This window comes from Hipposideros armiger, unplaced genomic scaffold, assembly GCF_001890085.2.
Source record: "Hipposideros armiger isolate ML-2016 unplaced genomic scaffold, ASM189008v1 scaffold_1787, whole genome shotgun sequence".
In the NCBI taxonomy this organism is placed as follows: Eukaryota; Metazoa; Chordata; class Mammalia; order Chiroptera; family Hipposideridae; genus Hipposideros; species Hipposideros armiger.
The window spans coordinates 13,252-34,541 of NW_017733137.1; the positions used below are offsets into that span (position 1 = coordinate 13,252).

Here is a 21,290-nt window from a genome sequence, read left to right on the forward strand (position 1 = left end):
TTCCATGAAGAAGAGGTGACTTCCAAGACAGGAAAATAATATGACTAATTTTCATACAAATTGACTTAAATCATAATGCTACAATTTATGTTTTGCAGCCAAGGGATTAATTTCAATATTTTTGAATGCATTGGTTTTTTTCTAGAGGTTTGCTATGCCATCTCAGATTAGGAATTTTTGGCCCAATCTGTTTCTTTCCAAGCAGTTCACGTATTTTACAGTTTTCATGAGAAATTCTTCATGTATTTCGGGAATATAAATTGAGTGTTTACCATGTTTCAGGAGCTGTCTAGTCTGTGAGTATTATAGAGGTGAAAAACAGAAGTTCATACAACTCAATGATGAATAAAAAATATGCAAGCTAATAATAAAAATATATAACATTTCACAAGGTGACTGGTCATATGAAGAAAAGGAAAGCAAGTCTAAAAAAGACAGTGACTAGTGTGTTCTTTTTTCCATGGGTGTTTAGTCAAGACCTGCAAACAAGGTGACATTTGAACAGAGACCTCAGTGAAGAAAGGGAGGGAGAGGCAAAGTAATATGGGCAATGGTGTCCTGGAAGAAGGAATGGCCAGTGCAAAGGTCTAGGGTAGATCAGAATTGGTTTAATTATCTGTCCAAAGTAAATATTGGAGTATCTAATGGGCACTAATTATAATTTTTTCAGGTTGCTTCTCAGCAGTGTTTCTCACCCGAAAATGTTTTTGTGCCTGGGGTGTCTGGCATTGCCTAAAGGAATAAGCAAAACAGCTACAATCCACAGGAAAGCACCCCCACCCAATTATTATTCAACCCCCAAGGTCAACAGTGAGAAGGTGACAAAACCTGGTCAAGACCAGCACTTCAACTTGAGTGTGTCTACAAATCAACAAGGATCCAACCAGAAATGCAGAATCTGACTCAGCAGGTCCTGGGGGGCTCAGAGAGGCTGCATTTCTAACAAGCTCCCAGGGGGTGTTGATGCTGCAGGTCCTGGTCTGTGGACCACAGTCCGAATACCAAGGCTGAGGTCTTATGTCAGAGTCAGGTGTAGGCAGTTTCAGGTCTTCTGAAACAATAATCATCTTTACATGTATTTATAAAGCTATTGTGTATTCACTCATTCTAGAAACTGTGATAAATTTTGTGTTCATTTTTCCTATATAAGGGCCCATTAGCGACACATAATAATATACTTTTAAGAGACATTGTAGTGAGCAGAATAAGGGCCTCCAAAATATGTCCACACCCTTTCCCCAGTGCCTATGCATTGGATCTTTTTATAGCAAGGGAGGATTAAGGTAGAAAATGGGACAGGCTTGCTGGTCAGCTGACTTTAAGAAGATGAAGCAGGATCATTCTGGTGGTACTAAGGTAACCACAAAGGTCCTCTAGATGTAGAAGCGAGACAAGATGAAGAAGCTAAACTGCTGGCTATGAAGACGGAGGAATGGCCATGAGCCAAGGAAGGCAGGTGGGCAGAATACAAACCAAAATAGGAAGGGAAACAGAATTCCACCTGAGTCTCGAGAAAAACCGTACTCTGCGACGTCTTGATGTTAGATCATGAGACTCATTTTGGGCTTCTGACTTCCAGAACTGTATGGCAAATGTTTGTTTTAATCAGCTAGTATTGGAATATTTTACAGCATCAATAGAGTCTAATAAAGACATTTATTCAATAAAATTTGCTGAGGAAATTGAGCTGAAGCCTCTCCATTCATTCATTATCTTCCCCGGGGTAAGGGCATTTTACTTTGAAAACCCACATGAAACAGAAAAGATATTTTAAATCAAGTTCCACCCCTTTAGCTGGTACAGTGAAGTCCTCATTTCATAAATGTAAATGTGGGCTGGCTACGATGCATTTGTGGCCTTAAGATTTAAGGTACAATGGGTGACCTTAATTTTTCCATCGCCAAAGTGTTTTGTTCTCAGCACTGTATACTCTTTGCCTAGAAGTCGTTCAATCCTCAATTTGTACTCCCCAGTGCATGACAGAATTTCTCATTAAAAATATAGACATCAATGACTACCGGGGGAAAGGCTGAGTGTGGGGTAGGAATCCCTACTACCTGTTCCAATAGAGAAAGTAAACAAGTTCAAATTCAAAATACATGCAACCTCTCCAGGAATGAAATAATTCAAAGTAAAACTATTTAGTATTCCTCTTTAGACTTATTAAATAATTTTTCATGTAAATGCCCCACATGAGGGAAGATACTGCCATGTATGTCTCACGAATGTCTGTTGCAGGTAGTTTCTTCCTCCACTGGCCTGGATCTTTTCAGTGAACACACAACATGCTCAAATACACCTCATCTCAGAAATTTCATACTAATGCTCTCACTTCACTGCACTGGCTCCACAACTAACACAATTTTTTTAATTCCCCGACAGCAGAACTCATCAGATGTGTTTTCATTGTACTGCAACCATTTCATGCATCTCACTCATTCTACAGAGCCACCTAATGCTGCATCCATGCAGCATTTAATTGTTTTAATAACTTAATTGTTAACTATGGCTCCTGTAGTGCAGATTAAAGCATCCTTATTAGTATATTAAATAAATTATAAATCAATTACTTAACCAAGAACACAGACACGGTGGTCTCTAGTCTCTGGGCTGATTAGGGTCGCAGGGACTCAGGGAAGAGTCCTCAGATTCCTTCCTCTCTGACCCTTTCCTTCAGTACCTGCTGGGCTCTCAGGCTCACCTGGATGGGGTCTCTGAGAGGGAGGCCTCTGTGTGGAAGTCTGAATTACTCCCTGGAAGGTTCATGATGGAGACTGAAGCTCTGGCCCCACACGAGACAGCAGGAAGGAGTGAAGCATCAGTTCACAGCCAGCTGAGGACTCAACAGCAACACCCAGGTCCTGGGCACAAACGTGGTCCAAGCTGAGGGACTCACAGAGGAGGCGTTACAGCGCTCTCTGTATCTGCTCATCAGGCACATTTCCCTCTTCTTATTCCAACTGCTAAGCACAAGATTCTCCCCCAGGGCCTCTGGAATAAACAGAAAGGCAATTTTTCCTAAGGATTCTCTAATCCCAAATGACCAGTTTAGAATTCCGTTTTTAGTTTTATTTCTATATGTTGTGATCTCCCTGAATTTATAGGACATCAGTCCATGAATCTGCAAGTATCCTGTTCCCAGACCTTGTATTAGAATTATACAATATGCATGTTAGAAGCTTTAAAAGGTGATAAACCTGGCGATTTTTAAAAAATTCAACATACAAGTTACTAGCCTCCTGAAAAGGCAAAATGAAGTAGGAAAGAGGTTTTTCCCGTAAGATGAAGTTTTCATCTTTTCTCTATTTCCTTAAAACAGCTCTCATAATTTTGTCTACGAGCATTGTACAGAAGACGCACATCTTCAAAAACAGAACTTGTATTAGAGAAATGGAGTCAGCAAGAAATAGAAGCTGAACCAAATTTGGCTCAATGGTCCCCCATTATTACTGCTGGTCTGGTGAATGCCGTGAATCTTGCTGAAATCCTCTTGGATTTCAGTGGCCTGAGGGACATTTGTTTGGGAACTAAGAGCTGCATTGTCCAACACAGTAGCAACTAGTTACGTGAGACTATTTGAAAATTATAATTCAAATTAAATAAAATTTGAAATTTCATTCCCCACTCATACTAGCCTCAAGTGTTCAATAGAGCAGCTACCACATTAGACAGAGCAGACAGAGAATATCTTCTTTGCAGAAAGTTCTGTTTGGACAGCTTTGCCTCATATTTCTTTGAAAATCCCCAGGTGTCTGCTGGGCTGTTTCTCCACCACCTCAACCCTATGTCACTGAGCCCTCTCCTCCAATTTCATTATTTCAGGAACATTCTTGCTCTCCTTGCAGCTCCACATTGACCCTTCTGAAAACGGGTGCTGTGTTTTCACTCACCATTTACTAAGTGTCATGCAAAAAGACATGAGGCACATATAACTCAAGTGTAAATGTTACTCCATATTGGTGGCATTCACCCATTCAGCCTATTTAGTCCCAAATGCCCTCTTGCTGATGATGCGAGAAGACACGGAGAACCACATGTTGACCCACTACTGATCACGTTTTACTTTGGGCTTACAATCTGTTGAGGCCCATTTCTCATCTCAGGGTCACACACTGGTATTTTTGTCTCATCAGAGCTCCTTAGAGCAATTTGAGGGCAGTAACCCCATGTATTTCTTCAGTACTGTTCACAAGTCAAATGTTGGTTTAGATCTCTTGTGATAATTGTTTTTATATGATATGCAATTATACCAGTGCGGGGACTGACCTTTGGCTCAAAACTTTCCCCAGAGGGAATTTGAATGTGAACTAAATATTAAATATCAAGAATTTCTTGCCGATGTTCCTAAGTGCAATAGTGCTAACAGAGGAAAGTTGATACAAAACAATGCATGCGTAGTATTTTAATGAAGTGTCATACTGTGTGCTTTCAAACGCTTCCTAGCAGAAAAGAATACAAAGCAAATATTACAATGTCATGTGTTAAATGTATGTAAAGAACATGTAGGTGATCACTGTACTAGTATTCACTTTTTCTCTATGTTTAATATTTTTCATAATACAAAAGTTGAAAACATTGTGACACCACTGGCATATCCTGTGGGCTTCAGTGGTTTTTGGTTTTTGTTTGTTATTTGTTTCATTTTGGTTTTCTTTTGTTTTTTACTGTTTCTTTCCTATTTATTATTTATTGCTAAATAGTATTTGACTGTATGGATATATCACATTTTGTTTATCTACACACCAGTTTGTGGACATACAGAGGGTGCCAAAAGAAGTATACACATTTAAGAAAGGAAAAACCGTATTAAAATTGTAATACAATGAATGATGCTAGCATTCATTTGATTAACGCCATTTTTTGAGGGAACGTCATACTACACATTGCTACCGTAATTTAATTCAACTTCGAAAACTAATACATAGATAACATTTCTTTACATACATACAATTTGTTTTCACCCCCCCATATGCTTTTTGTGCTAAATGCATAATGCTGCCTAATTATTCACATAGCAGTCTTTATGCAGGCTTCAATGGTTTTATAAAGAAGCTTAAAATATTAATAATGTTTTTCTAAAAATGGCTTGTGCTCTGGCACCATCCAGTAAAGTTATTGTCAAGCCTCATGTTTAAATTTCAATAAAACAAGAACAGCTAGAAGTTTCAGAAAAGGTTCTTCCGGGTAATTTAGCTTTCTGGTGAAGTAAGGGTTTGAGGACATGGTATCTTTTTGTTTTGTTTCAATGTGCCTCATCTCCTGCTTTTGCAAACATAATACAATAAGCTTAACAATGTTTCACAGATAATTAAAAGTTTTGCAGGGTCCCCTGATGACTAAACAGGGAGCTGCTGTCCAAGACTCTAGAGAACAATGTCTAGCAGAATGCGTTTTCTAAGCTGTGAATCTAGAACATAGCATGAGGTTGCTTTTCACTTAATTCCCTAGTATGAGTTATTTTTGTAAAACCTTCTCTAATCATCTTAGCACCATTTATTTGTGCCTAACTATATTCCAGGAACCTTACACACTTTCACACTCTTATATAGCTCACAGACTCCTGGTGGACAGGTGGGCACACCCGTGAAGATGGTGGCCCTGCACTGCTCTCACCACATACCACACGCACCTGGATTGTAACTCAGGTCTGTCTTCCAGGTCTGTTCTTTCTATTGTACTGCTTGGTGCCAACCTGCACATGTAACTGCTTCTCTTAAAAGGTAATTCTGCAAACTGAAGGAGTAAGCGATTTGGTTGTTTTCATAGTCTCATACCAGGGCCAGTTGATATGCTACCAAATTCCTACACTAATTTCTGGAAAGCAAGCTGATTACCACCTATGTATACTTGCTCATCTCTTGAGCAGAATAATAAGAGCTAACATTTACTGGGACATAAAAAATGTCACACACCAACAGGTATTTTTTAATGATTTTCTCATTCAATCTTTACAAAATATTTGTGGAATAAAAACTATTATTATCTATATTTCACAGCTGAGCACACAGAAGACTATCAAATAAGTGAAGTTGCCAACAGATTAAAACATTATTTCTTTCATATATTTTTTAATTGAGGAATAATTATCAATTCCTTTAAATATTAATCAAAACACTGGTGATTTAGAAACCATGTCATTTCAGAAACTGCAAGAACTTATAAAAATAATTTTATTTAGAAATATTTTTCAGCATTAGGTCATAGAAATGGCGGCAGTGAGAAGGGCTCCCTGAGTTCTCCCCTGGAAATTACCGCAAAATGAACAGCTGTAACACATCAAGGGAACCTCTGCTTATCACACAGAACAGCTGAGTGGCTCGCAGGACGATTACTTGAGGGTGGGCAAACAGGGTCAGTGGGGGAAGAGGGAAGGGAGGCGTGGGAGATGCAGCCTGCATCCGTGTCTGCGGAGATGCGGGGCCCCAGGAAGCAGATCAGAGAGAATTTACAGTGGCAAGGCGACAGGCCCATACCCTGCACCCCACAGTTTCGTGGAGAATTTAGCAAGAGCACGGCGGTGCACAGCGTCTGATGCAGAAGCCTCAGCTCAAAACTCTGGCAGGGCTCTCATAGACAGAAAGCAAAAACAACTCCATAAAGAAGACCCCACTCCCACCCTCCCTCAGAAACCCTAGCCTAGCCATTCCAGAGTTTTAAGCTGATCCCTGAATGGAGGACTAGTGTCAGATTACAGACGTGCTCCTACTCCCAGGAAATGGAAAAACTCAGCTAGGGAAGAGGCTGCAAAAATTGTGGGGCTGCTTACCCTGTCTCCACCTTTCCTGCACAGCTTGGCCACTGGCAGGGCAACTTCAGCTGCTGAGTCACTTGCTGGACTCTAGCAGGGTGTGGCACAGGCACTGCTGGGCTTTTAGCAATCGGAAATCTCACACTCCACACAGCCCCCAGCGGAAAGAGTGCCTTAAGACACATATCGAGCCTTCTGGTCGTAGAGCTCTCAGTGTGCTCATGGATAGGGAAAATTAAAATAGTTATAATGTCCATGCTACCTAAGACAGTATATAGATTTAATGCAATTTCTATCAAACTATCAAAGACATTTTTTCTCAGAAATAGAACACATAATCCTAAAATTTATATGGAACCATGAAAGACCCTGAATAGCCACAGCAATCTTGAGAAATAAGAACAAAGTGGGAGTTATCATGCTACCCAACATCAAATCATACTACAAGGCTATCATAATCAAAACAGTATGGTACTGACATAAAAACAGACACATCGATCAATGGAACAGAATAGACAGCCCAGAAATAAATCCATCCATATATGGTCATTTAATCTATGACAATGAAAGCAAGAATTTACATTGCAGTAAAGATAGTCTATTTAATAAATGGTGCTGGGAAAATTGGGCTGACACATGCAAAAAAATGAAAATGGACAACCTCCTTACACCATATACAAGAACAAATTCAAAACAGATTAAAGACTTAAATGTAAGACCTGAAACCATACGACTCCTAGAAGAAAATATAGGGAGTAAATTTGCAGACATTACCCTAAGCAACAATTTTACTGATATATCCCCATGGGCAAGGGAAGTAAAAGAAAAAATAAACATATGGGATTACATCAAACTTTAAAGTTTTTTCACAGCAAAGAAAACCATCAGTAAAACAAAAAGGCAGCCTACTGAACGGGAGAAGATATTTGCCAATGATATATCTGATAAGGGGTTAATATCCAAAATTTATAAAACACTCATTCAACTCAACACCAAAAAAACAAACAATCCAATTAAAAAATGGGGAGAGGATATGAAGAGACATTTCTCTAAAGAAGACTATACAGGTGGCCAACAAGCATCTGAAAAAATGTTCAACTTCATAATCATTAGAGAAATGCAAATAAAAACCACAATGAGATACTACCTCACTCCAGTCAGAATGGGTATCATTAATAAATGAACACACACCAAGTGTCGGCAAGGTTGTGGAGAAAAGGGAACTCTGGTGCACTGTTGGTGGAACTGCAGATTGGTGCAGCCATTATGGAAGTGAGTATGGAGGTATCTCAAAAAAATGAAAACGGAGCTACCGTATGATGCAGCAATTCCACTCTTGGGTATCTATCCAGAGAAACCCAAGACACTAATTCGAAAATATATATGCACCCTATGTTCATTTCAGCGCTATTTACAATAGCCAAGACTTGGAAAAAACTGAAATGCCCATTGGTAGATGACTGGATTAAGAAAGGGTGGTACACTTATATAACGAAGTATTACTCAGCTATAAAGAAGAATGAAATCTTACCATTCACAATGATATGGATGGATCTAGAGAACATTATGTTAAGTGAATAAGTCAGTCGGAGAAAGACAAATACCATATGATCTCACTTATATTCGGAATCTCAAGAACTGAATAAATGAGCAAAGTAAACAGAAATAGTCTCAGAGATATAGAGGAAAAACTGATGGTTGCTAGATGGGAGGGTGTGGGGATGAGGGATAAAGGGAAGGGGTTAGATATCATAAATTGGTAACTACAATATTGCCACAGGGATATGAAAGACATTTTGGGGAATATAATACATAATGTTGTAAATATTTTGTAGGGTGTCAGTTGGTCGCATGTCTTGTTAGGGACACCACTTCATGGATGGTGTAGAGGCTTGATCACTACATTGTACACCTGAAGCTGACATTGAATAATATTGTATGTCAAATATAATTTAATATATATATATATATATATTCATATGTAGTCACGGGATGTTGAATATAGTGTGGGTAGTGGAGTCACTGGAATTGTAATAGATATGTATGATAAGGAGGGGGGCGGTGTTGAGGGAGAGGTGTTGTCACTTTGTGAGGAGTGAAAAGTATAACGATAGCATTGTTTTGTATACCTGAAACTAATATGAAAGAAAGAAAGAAAGAAAGAAAGAAAGAAAGAAAGAAAGAAAGAAAGAAAGAAAGAAAGAAAGAGAAAGAGAGCCAAAAAAAAAAGTGGTGGCAAAAATATGACCCACCAAAAAAAAAAAAAAAGGAAATTGAATTCAAATAAATGAAAATTCCGGTAAATAAATAGAAGAGGCACATTCTACTTCCACATTTTCTAGCTCCAAAGATTTTAGCTCTTCAATCATGGGAAGTTTTTCTGCCCCAGAGTAATTGTCCTTTTTGTACCTGCCATTCAAAAAATCTATTCAGAGCCCCCTTTATGTCTTTGTTCCTGAGACTGTAGATGAAGGGGTTCAGCATGGGTGTAACGATGGAATATATCACTGAGGCTGTTGCACTTGACTGTGAGCTGTGGGTCACAGCAGAGCTGAGGTACACTCCTAGACCAGTAGAATAAAATAAGGAGACAACCGAGAGGTGAGACGCACAGGTAGAAAATGCTTTATACTTCCCCTGAGCAGATGACATTGCACGTATACAGGATACTATCTTAGAGTAAGAGTACAGGATCCCAGTGAGGGGACCACCAGCCAGTAAGACAGATGTAAAATACATCACCATGTTGTTAGGAAAGGTATCAGAACAGGCAAGTTGGGTGACCTGATTGAATTCACAGAAGAAGTGGGGGATTTCGACGTCTGTACAGTAGGACAGATTCAGCACCATTAAGCTTTGTAACAAGGAAATCGGGACACTGATGATCCAGGATGCCAGAACCAGCAGCCCACAGAGCCGGGGGTGCATGATGGCTGTGTAGTGCAGGGGGTGACAGATGGCCACGAAGCGGTCATAGGCCATCATGGTCAGGAGACAGACATCCAACACTCCAAAGTGTGTGAAAAAATATATCTGTGTGATGCAGCCTTCATAGGTTATGACTTTGCTCTGTATCTGGATGTTCACTAACATCTTGGGGACGGTGGTGGAGGTGAAACAGATGTCCACAAAGGACAGGTTGGAGAGGAAGAAGTACATGGGCGTGTGGAGGTGGGGGTCTGAGCTGACGGCCAGGGTGATGAGCAGGTTTCCGAACACGGTGATCAGGTACATGGAGAGGAAAAGCCCAAAGATGAGGGACTGCAGTTCTGGTTCCTCTGAAAGTCCCAGGAGAAGAAATTCTGAAATTCGCGTACCATTGCCTGGTTCCATGAGGTAGAGGTGATGACTAGGAATGAAGAAATAACAAGATTAATCTTCACACATGGACACTGCCGGCATGTTGAAAAGTTACAATTTATACTTTGTAGTCAAATACATATATATATATATATATATATGTATGTATGTATACATGGTTTTGTAGAGATTCGATCCCGTTTAAGAAATCCCCATTACATCTCTGATTAGGAATACCTGTTCCACTCTCAGCATTTTGCCCAGTAAATCATGTCTTTTGCAGGATTGATGAGAAATTTGTTCACTCATTTGAATAATATATGCTGAGTTCTGACCATTTTCCAATCAAGGATTGTAGGGTGCTGAGAAGCAACACTTCCTTTAATTTGATAAGGGAGGAAGACTATAAGCAAGTAAAACATCATATATCATCTCAGTCTATGGAGGTGCTTTGAAGAAAAAGGAGGTATAACAGACAGTGGATGAGCATATTATTCTTACTGGGAATCGAGAAAGACCTGCAAAGAATGTGCCATTTAACAGATACCTGAAGGAAGACAAAGGGAAGACATGAAGGCATCTGGGAAGTGTGTCGCCTGCATAGGAAAGAGCCAGTGCAGAGGCCTGAGGTTGGCACTCGGTTCAAATAATCAAGTCTCACAAAGCAGCCATGTGGTGAGGGGAATCAGGAAGGAGAGTGATAGAGATGGTGTCAGAGAGTGCTGAGGAATGAGAAGGCCTGTCTGCTACAGATGAAACTTCAAGACACAGGCAGCCCATCAGTTACATGTTTTTTCTTCCACTGTTTTAATTTTGTTTCCAAGGACTCCAGTGATTAGAAGTGATCTCTTCTTTACTTCCATCTATTGGTTAACATTCTGGCATTGGTATTTTAAGGGACACATTTTGGAGTATATGAGCTAGTACCCCTGCCCTGAGAACTGCTCATGCTCCATAAACCACACACACACTCACACACATGCACACACACTCACACTATAACCTCCTGGGACCATGTTACTACCAGGCTCTACTAAACTCCAATCAAAATAATTAGGAAAGAACATATACAAGGCATGCTGTCAACATCAGATTACCTTTCCCTTAGAGAATATAGAAAGAACACGCAAATTCCAGTTGGTAAGCCTCAAATGAACATGTAAAAACTTGGCTATGCCATTTTCTGCCCTATGTTTAAAAAAATCAGTTCAATGGAGAGATAAAATGGAGAGAGAGAGGGAGAGAGAGAGAGAGAGAGAGAGAGAGAGAGAGAGAGAGAGAGAGAGCGAGAGAGAATCTAATAATCCACAGTGGTCCCAGCGTGATGAAGAAAACTTCCTTGGTTTTGGCAACATGCCAGCTGCAGGTACAGTGCCTCAATGTCCACAATAACCAATGAAATAGCAAATCGCAGTTCATTTAAAAGAGAAAAGAACAATATCTTCATGTTGTCAAGACACCTTACAAATAGAACATCCCCCTAGAAAAATGTGCAAAGGGAATAAACCTGCAATTTCCAAAAGAAAATATACAATGTGCATGAAAAGCAGGGTATTTTTAAAGCTGAAACTGGGACAGACTTTTGTAAATGACATTCGATGCAAAACTTTTGGAATCAGAAAACCGTGTTTTGCAAGCTGATGGCTACCAGATGGGAGGGAGATTAGGCGTTGGGAAAAAAGGAGAAGGGATTAAGAAGTACAAATTGGTAGTTACAAAATAGTCATGGGATGTAAATTAAAGCATAGGGAATATACTCAATAATATGATAATAAGTATGTATAGTGCCAGGTGGGTACTAGACTAGTCAGGGGGATCACTTCTTAAATTATATAAATGTGTAACCACTACACTGTACACCTGAAACTAATATAAAATAATATTGAATTTAAACTGTAATTGAAAAATAGAAAAGTGAGGAGGAATAGCTGAAGGGGAATAAGAGGTTCAAATTTCCACATACGAAACAAGTAAGTCATGGGGATGTGATGTACGGCAGGGGAAATATAGTCACTAATATTGTGATACCATGGTACAGTGTCAGATCATTGCTGGACTTACTATGGTGATCACTTCTTTAGGTATATAAGTGTTGAATAACTATGGTGTAACCTAAAACTGATATAAAACACTGTATGATAGGTATATTTTGATAAAAATCTTTAAAAAAGAAAATAAAACCAAGAAATTAAAAACATTATTGATTCATTTTAAAATAACAATAAACCCATGAAGTGTTTAATATATTTTAATAAAAAATAACCATATTTTTCCAAACAAAAACTTATATGAAAGAGAGTATCATTATTTGACATTTCTGCACATCTCTTTAACATCTGGCTTAATAAAACACAGCTGATTTCTCAAAAAACAAGTAAAAACCCAACGGGTTTTGATTCTGGGATATACCCCCTCTTAGCATTTTGAACCAGGAGAGACACCCGGACCATTCTAAATACTAACATCCTCACCCAAATAGTGCAGAGTGGTGTCCATCAGAGTGGTGACAGATTTGAACAATGTATGTGAAATGCTTAGCCCAGGTCCTTCCTCTTGGTAAGTGAATGGCTTTCTCTGGTGATGAGATGAGGTTGATTATTTTCTTCTACCTCTCAAATGTCTCCAATGCTTCCTCATCTCTTGGGGCCAATTCCACAGCCTCATTTCAGTTCCTTGTCATCTCCCATCTAGCACAGGCTGGAACCCCTTTAGCCAAATATTCGCATTGACTCATGGAGAGCTCAGTACATTACAAAGCTGATCATGGAACTCCCTGATTTTTATCCCCCTAGTGACTCTCCAATGGAGATAGAAGCCAAAATTCTGTAGCTTCACACAGGAGGCTCAAGTCTCTGTGACCTTGCTGCCAGCTTCACCCTCACAGGGCCCTGCCCTGACTCACACTGATCTCCCAAACATTGAACTTGATCCTCACCTTCACCTGACACTACAGCTTCAAGGCTCAGAGCTTGTGCACACCGCTATTCTTTGCTTGCAGTCTCCCCACTGGTTTTTCTGGAATTTTCTACCCCCTTTCCCATCCTCCAAACTCCCTCTTTTCAAAATGGCTCGATCCTCTCCTTCATGAGCCTTTTTTTCCCCTTAACATTATCACAGTTTTCCTGAGATAATGCACATTCTCAAGCACGTAATTTAGGTGTTAGAGTGCCCATGGTGTAATTTTTATTTAATTCAATGTCTTTTTTTGCCTGCTAGACTTGGTTTGGATGGGAACAGTAGCTGAATAAATATGTCTTCTATGATGGAGAGAACATATTCTCACAGAAATTGCCAATGATGAGAGAGAAAAGAGAAGGAGGAAATACTAACCTAGGTATGGAGAACATGCTAGAGGAATGTTTTCCATAATCTGAGGTCTGGACACATTAAGAAGTCAGACTATGGCCTGTTAGAATTAAATGGAATAGAATCAATAAGGCACAAAAGAAAAAATCTGTATATACAAAGGGAAGGTACATAAGAGTAAATAATCATTTCATGGTCTCTTTGTTCGGTCATGTGTGTGTGTGTGTGTGTGTGTGTGTGTGTGTGTGTTTTGCCATTTTGTGTGTAGATATGCTAGGTCACAATGTAAAAAGAATATCTTACTTAGGGACACAGTCAAAATAACCAGAAATCCACTGCAATAAATGCAAGATTAATTTTAAATGGTCACTTTCTGCCAATGAGGGAAAAGCAATAAAATGAGGAGCCCCAGCAGAGAGCCATGTGGAGGGAAGAGACAGCCAGCATGGGTGATCAAGTTACCTCAGACTCAAGGGACCACACACTGTGACAGGACCTTTCCTGCTCCACGGCCTCATCAAGGAGTCCACCTCAGTCCCTGATCTAATTGTTATTCCTGCTCCTATTCCGTGTTTATTTGATCACCTTGTTTTTATACAGCCCAGTAGTGGATGAGGCTGGCCCTTCTCTCACTTTTCTGTGTGGAATTCTTTCCTTTGCTATTCTCGGGCTTTGAGTTTTGACCTCTTTTGTGTCACATCTGATGGGTACACTTGTCTTGGTTCTGTTTCTTGTCCAATATGCAATGTCCTCCCCAGACATATTCTATAAGCTCCACTTTAGGCCACAACTATTGATCGATTCCCTTTTATCACTGAGGACATGATGTCATACCACAACTATTTCACTGTATTTGGACTTCTCCATTATAATGTGAGATCAAATAACAGAGACCATGCTCATTTTGTTCACTTATGTGGTTTCACCCAGGTATGCATTTATAAGAAAAAAATGTTAAGAAATAGAAATCTCATAAAATGAAAAGAATTAGTAAGGAAATAAAACCAGGTTAAATAAGTGTATTCAAGTATCTGTATATAGTGAATTGAATAAAAGTGTCAGACTAATCCTAAAAGGAAAGATATCAAATACAACATTTTAATCACATCAGTATGGGCCTCTAATTCATATAAATGGGCAAAGACCTGGAATAAAAGCCATAAAAATACCCCTTTGAGAAGCAATGGAGAAAGCCATATGTACTGTTTTAAGTTCTACCTGTAACACCATAAATGGATTCAAATATACTTAGGAAAAAAATAGAGGCAATCATTAATGAATGCCAAAAAAATGTCATTCACATGATGGGAGAGGATTGTATGTTTTTACATTTAAACATAATGGGGACAGGAGCAACACAATATGACAGGCTGATAGAATTGACTACACAAAATTTACATCTCTCATACATTCCCCCAAACACATCTATATAAAGGATTTGAATGCCAAACAGTAAAGTTAGTGGAAAAAACTTTAATTTAACATAATACAAAAATTAATTGGTGGGTATCTACCCAAAAAATCTGAAACATTTATCTGTAAAGATATATGTACTCCTACATTCATTGCAGTATTATTCAATGTGGCCATGACATGGAAACTACAGAAGTGTCCTTTGATACATGATAGCATAAAGAAGACGAGGTACATAATACTCAATGGAATATCACTCGGCCATAAGAAAATATGAAATACTGCTATTTGCAAAAACATGGATGTATCTTGAGATTATCATGCTAAGCGAAATAAGCCAGACAGAAAAAGTGGAGAACCATATGATTTCACTCCCATGTGGGATATAAAACTGAAAGCAACAAATGAACAAGACAAACAAACCAAGAGACAAAAACTGATTGACACAGACAACAACTTAGTGGTTACCAAAGGGTAAGGAGAGAGGAGGGGTGGTAGAAGTAGGTAAAGGGAATCAAATATATGATGATGGAAGGAGAATTGATTTTCAGTAAAAAACACACAATGCAATACATACATGATGTATTATGGAATTGTACACTTGAACCCTATATAATTTTACAAACCAATGTCACCCCAATAAATGTAATAAAAATTTCTTTAAGAGAAATTGTATTAAAAAATTTAATTAGTCTGAGTAGCAAACAAAGATGGCCATCTCTGAACTCTGGGCTAGGCTGGTTAGGCTCTCAGGTGACCTCAGGTGAATGTTCTCATATTCCATCCTTCTGAACCTTTCCTTCAGTACCTGCTGGGTTATCTGACTCACCTGGATGGGGTCTCTGAGAGGGAGGGCTCTGCGTAGAAGTCTGAATTCTTCCCTGGATGGTAGGTGATGGAAACTGAAGCTCTGTCTCCAGACAAGACAGCAGGAAGGAGTGACGCATTGGTCCCCACCAGGCTTAGGAATCCAGAAGCAACACACATGCCCTGTAAAGCCCAGGCTTGCATACGCAGCGGAGGAGATATTTTCAGCTCCTTTTACCTGCTCATTAGGCACTGCTTCCATTATAACAGCCACCTCTGGGCACCGGATTTCCCTGTGGGACACTGATGTGGACAGAATGGAAATTTTTCCTGCTGATTCTCTTTTCACAAGGGAATAATGAGAAGTCAAGCGAGTTCTGTTTCTGTTACTCCTTCTCCTTGACTCTCCCACCTGCCTGAGGTCTCACTTCCCAGCACCTTAGCCCAACCCTGAGTTAGACTTCTCTCCAAAGTCTAAGACTGAGAAATCTGCTTGGACTAGGTCCCTTGGCTCTTCAAAGCATTGACTTGTGGTGGAACACACCCCACAAAAAAGAAGATTTCTTTACAAATGTAAATATCCCTTACAAAGGGTAACTTGTACTTGGTTTTCAGAGCTTCTCTCAAGTCTGCTGTTTCTTAAAATTAACCAACCTCAAATAATCCTTATACCCAATTGATATATTTCAGGGTGACAAATTCTGCTCCCCTTCAGCTATATGTATTACAGAATTATACACTTGTTACCTATGTAACGTTACTAACTATTGTTATCCCAATAAAGTTTAATTTTTAAAAATGCACATATATGTATGTGTACATACACTCCTTACCAATGATAGAGTTCTTAGAGTCACCAATATTAACAAACACTTTATTTATCCCTAATAGCATCCACCTGAATTAGATTCATCATCCCATATCATCATCAGAAATGAGGAAATGGGTACAGAGGGATTACATTTTTTACAATCATATAACAAAGTAACTAATTATATATGGATTACATATATTAATAATAAATTTATATAGTTAATATATATAATTATATAAAAATACATTTATATATAATTTTATATGTATATATACATATATATTTAGACTCACACAATATATACTCTTAATTTCTGTATAGCTCCTTTATTTCACCAATTTATGCATTTTACAGAAGACACAAACATATGGAAAGATATTCTGTGCTCAATGATTAGAAAAATTGACATTGTTAAAATATCCATACTGCACTTAAAAAGAAAATCATAGGTCCAAAATGGTATCACTTGTGCGAAAAGCCCATGAGGCCAAACCCAGATTTAATCCCATACCTAATGACAGTTTCAACCTCTATTAAAAATAAAATCTAAATCAACCAGTCTGGAATTTTCTGTGAAAGCACCGTAAGGTAATCCATCACATGGGCCCTCTCCATCCCCCATGGAAGAAAGAGGGGACCTGCAGGATAAAACCCTTGCTGTTCTCTTCCCCGCAAAAGTAAATATCCTCATCTAAAATTAATCTTTTATTTGCTTTTGTTACTAGCTCCTCGCCACACCCTTCTTTGTATGAAGACCTTCCATTTTGTACAACCACTATCAGTTCCCTTCTGGTTGCTGGATAGTATGCTGCCTCATTCATCAATCCCTTAATAAAGCCAATTAGATCTCTAAATTCACATGATCAATTTTTGTTTTTAACAATACCCAAAGCAATTTAGAGATCCACTGAAATCCCTCTCAAAATTCCAATATCATGTTTCACAGAAATAGAACAGTCCTATAATTTACATGGAACCACAAAGACCCTGAATAGCCAAGACAATATTACGAAAGCAAAACAAAGCTGAAAACATCACACTCCCTAATTTTGAACTATGTAACAAAGCTATAGTAATGAAAACAGTATGGTGTAGACGAAAAAGGGGCCACATACTCAATCTAACAAACATGGCGGGCCTTACAAACCCGGACACCAAAGTAACCACACAGGGTGACCTGAACATAAAAATTTCTGACTAAAAGTGGGTCATGGTGGGTAGCACGTCCTAGGCCTACAACTTCCTTGACAAAGGCCAATCTTTTTTTTATTAATTATTTTTTATTATGAAATACACATTTTTTAGAATTAGTTTCAGCTGTACAACACAGTGCAATAGTTATACATTTTACCCCTCGAAGTGACAACCCCCCTCCCCCAATCCGCCACCCCACTTCCCCCCAATATCATACATATCTATTACAAATCCCTTGACTCCACTCCCACACTATACTCCATGTCCCATGACTATATATATATATATACATATATATATATGAATATATATATTCACTTATAGTTGACATACAATATTATACAACATCAGCTTCAGGTGTACAGTGCAGTGATCAAGCCTCTTCCCCATCCATGATGCAAGACATGTGACCACGTGACACCCTACAAAATATTTACAACATTATTAATTATATTCCTCGAACTGTCTTTCATGTCCTTGTGGCAATATAGTAGTTGCATATTTATGCTGTCTAACCCCTTCCCTTTCTCCCTCATCCCCACCCCCTCCCAACTAACAGCCATCAGTTGTTCCTCTATATCTCTGAGACCATTTCTGTTTACTTTCCTCGTTCATTCAGTTTTTTAGATTCCACATATAAGTGAAATCATATGGTATTTGTCTTTCTCCGACTGACTTATTTCACTTAACATACTAGTCTCTAAGTCCATCCATATCGTCCCAAATGTTACGATTTCAATCTTCTTTATAGCGGAGTAATACTCCATTGTGTATTTGTACCACAGTTTCTTAAGCCAGTCATCTACCGATGGGCATTTCGGTTGTTTCCAAGTCTTGGCTCTTGTGAATAGCGTCGCAATAAACATAGGGGTACATATACTTTTTTGAATTAGTGTCTTGGGTTTCTCTGGATAGAAACCCAAGAGTGGAATTGCTGGGTCATACGGTAGTTCCATTTTCAGTTTTTTGAGATACCTCCATATTGATTTCCGTAATGGTTGCACCAATCTGCTGTCCAAACAGTGCAGCAGGGTTCCCTTTTCTCCACAGCCTCGCCAGCACTTGTTGTTTGTTGATTTATTGATGATAGCCATTCTGACCGGAGTCTAGTGGTATCTCAATGTGGTTTTTATTTGCATTTTCCTAATGATTAGTGAGGTTGAACATTTTTTCATATGCCTGTTGCTCATCTGTATGTCCTTTTTAGAGAAATGTCTCTTCATATCCTCTGCCCATTTTTAATTGGATTGTTTGTTTTTTTGGTGTTGAGTTGAATGAGTGTTTTATAAATTGTGGATATTAACCCCTTACCAGATATATCATTGGCAAATATCTTCTCCCATTCAGTAGGCTGCCTTTTTGTTTTATTGGTGATTTCCTTTGCTGTGAAAAACTTTAAAATTTGAAGTAATCCCATATGTTAATTTGTTCTTTTATTTCCCTTGCCCGAGGGGATATCTCAGACAAAGGTGAATCTTTACCTTTGAAATTGTCTATTGTCTTTGTGCATCTAAGATAACATGCCTTTGAAATGTCAGAGTGGTCTTTTCTTTTTTCTGCTATTATGTTTTATTAAATTATTTTTTATTATGAAATACACATTTTTTAGAATTAGTTTCAGCTTTCCAACACAGTGCAATAGTTATACTTTTTACCCCTTGAAGTGACAACCCCCTCCCCCAATCCGCCGCCCTATTTCCCCCAATATCATACATATCTATTACAAATCCGTTGATTCCACTCCCACAGTATACTCCACGTCCCGTGACTATATGTATATGTATATATTCACTTGTAGTTGACATACAGAGTAGTCTTCTTTTCCAGACCCATTGGAGGCACCACTCCTAGCACCAGAGCACGAGACTACAGTGTTATCTTTTTGCCCACTTACCATCTCTACATGCTTAGATGTTAACTATCCTGTACCCTCCAATGTAAAGAAGTGTTTCTCTTTTTTACTTTTTATCCCATCTCAGAGATTTCCCCACTTTTCTTTCTTTCACTTCCCTCATCTTCCACCAATGAATGTCATGTAACCCTCCTTATGTCTCCTCTTTCTAGTCTAAGGGAAAAAATAAGCTGTAAAACTGCCATCTCTGGAGCTTTTTCTCAATCTGTTGACTTATTTCACTTAGCATAGCACCCTCAAAGTCCATGTATGTTGTCATAAATGGTAAGATTTCATTCATTTTTATGGCTGAGCAATAATCCATTGCTTATGATTGTATGTATCACATCTTCTGTATCCAGTCGTCAATTGAATGACACTTAGGTTTCTCACATATCTTAGCTATTGTAATTAATGCTCCGGTGACCATAGGAGTGCATATATCTTTTCAAATTAGTGTTCTGGATTCCTTTGGATTAATGCACAGAAGTGGAATTGCTGGAACATAAGGTGATTCTTTTTTTTTTTTTAATTTTAACAGGGATTGGGGAAGGGGAACAGTGTTGGGGAATTGGGGAAGGAGAACAGCCAAGGTGTTGTCCTTCAGTCTTAGTTGTGGAGGGCGCAGGTAGCTCAGCTCTCAAGCCCAGTCATCATCTGGCCGCCGGGGGGCACCTCGTCATTGCACGTATGCAGGAAAGGATTTTGGAGTATGAGTAAAAGATCCCAGTCAGGGAACCATCACCGAGCAGCACAGCTGCAAAATACATCACCAGATTATTAGCAAAGGTGTCAGAGAAGGCAAATTGGATCATCTGATTGAGTTCACAGAAAAAGTGGGGGTTTCCAAGTCTGTGCAGAAGGACAACCTCAGCACCAATAAGCTATATAACAAGGAAATCAAGACACACATGATCCAGGATATCAGAACCAGCAGCCCACAGAGCCGGGGGTGCATGATGACCGTGTAGTGCAGGGGGTGACAGATGGCCACAAAGTGGTCATAGGCCATCACGGTCAGGAGGAAGTCATCCAAACCTGCAAAGAGTGTGAAAAAAATACATCTATGTGATGCAGCCTTTGTAGGTTATGATTTGCTCTGTATCTGGATGATCACCAGCATCTTGGGGATGGTGTTGGAGGTGAAACAGATGTCCACAAAGGACAGGTTGGAGAGGAAGAAGTACATGGGTGTGTGGAGGTGGGGGTCTGAGCTGACCACCAGGATCATGAGCAGGTTTCCCAACACAGTGATCAGGTACATGGAGAGGAAAAGCCCAAAGATGAGGGGCCGCAGTTCTGGCTCCTCTGAAAGTCCCAGGAGAAGAAATTCTGAAACTCTTGTAATATTCCTCTGGTTCCATGAGGAAGAGGTGACTTCCAAGACAGGAAAATACATGAGTAATTTTCAAACAGATTCACTTTACAAGACCAGTGCTCTAACCCCTGAGCTATGGAGCCCAAACAGATTCACTTTACTTATATGGCTCTAATGTTACAATTTATATATTTTAGTCAAGTGATTAATTGCAATATGTTTGCATGGATCAGATTCCTTTTAGGGGTTTGCTGTGCCATCTCAAATTAGAAATATTTGTCCAATCTACTTCTTTCCAAAGGTGTCATGTATTTTACAGTTTTTATGAGAAATTCTTCATGTATTTCAGGAATATAAATTGAGTGCTCACCATGTTTTAGATACTGTCTAGTCTGTGAGTACTGGGGTGCTGAAAAACAGAAATTCACACAAGTAAATGATGGACAAAAAATATGCAAGCTAATAATAAAAGTGTAAAACATTTCAGATGGTAACAGGT

General features: G+C 39.0%; 1 protein-coding gene and 1 pseudogene across 1 annotated transcript; both read right to left on the bottom strand.

Annotated features, from left to right (window-relative positions):
* Positions 1 to 9,109: 9,109 nt before the first annotated feature.
* Positions 9,110 to 10,081, bottom strand: LOC109378182 (olfactory receptor 7A17-like). The gene has a single exon (XM_019634641.1). It carries the CDS (start codon positions 10,079 to 10,081, stop codon positions 9,110 to 9,112), a length of 972 nt encoding a protein of 323 aa, XP_019490186.1.
* A 10,045-nt stretch (positions 10,082 to 20,126) lies between these two features.
* Positions 20,127 to 20,872, bottom strand: LOC109378184 (olfactory receptor 7A10-like; annotated as a pseudogene).
* Between the last annotated feature and the right edge of the window lie 418 nt (positions 20,873 to 21,290).

Excerpts from the sequence above, each read along its gene's own strand:
- LOC109378182 (XM_019634641.1), bottom strand. The coding sequence starts at position 10,081 with ATGGAACCAGGCAATGGTACGCGAATTTCAGAATTTCTTCTCCTGGGA.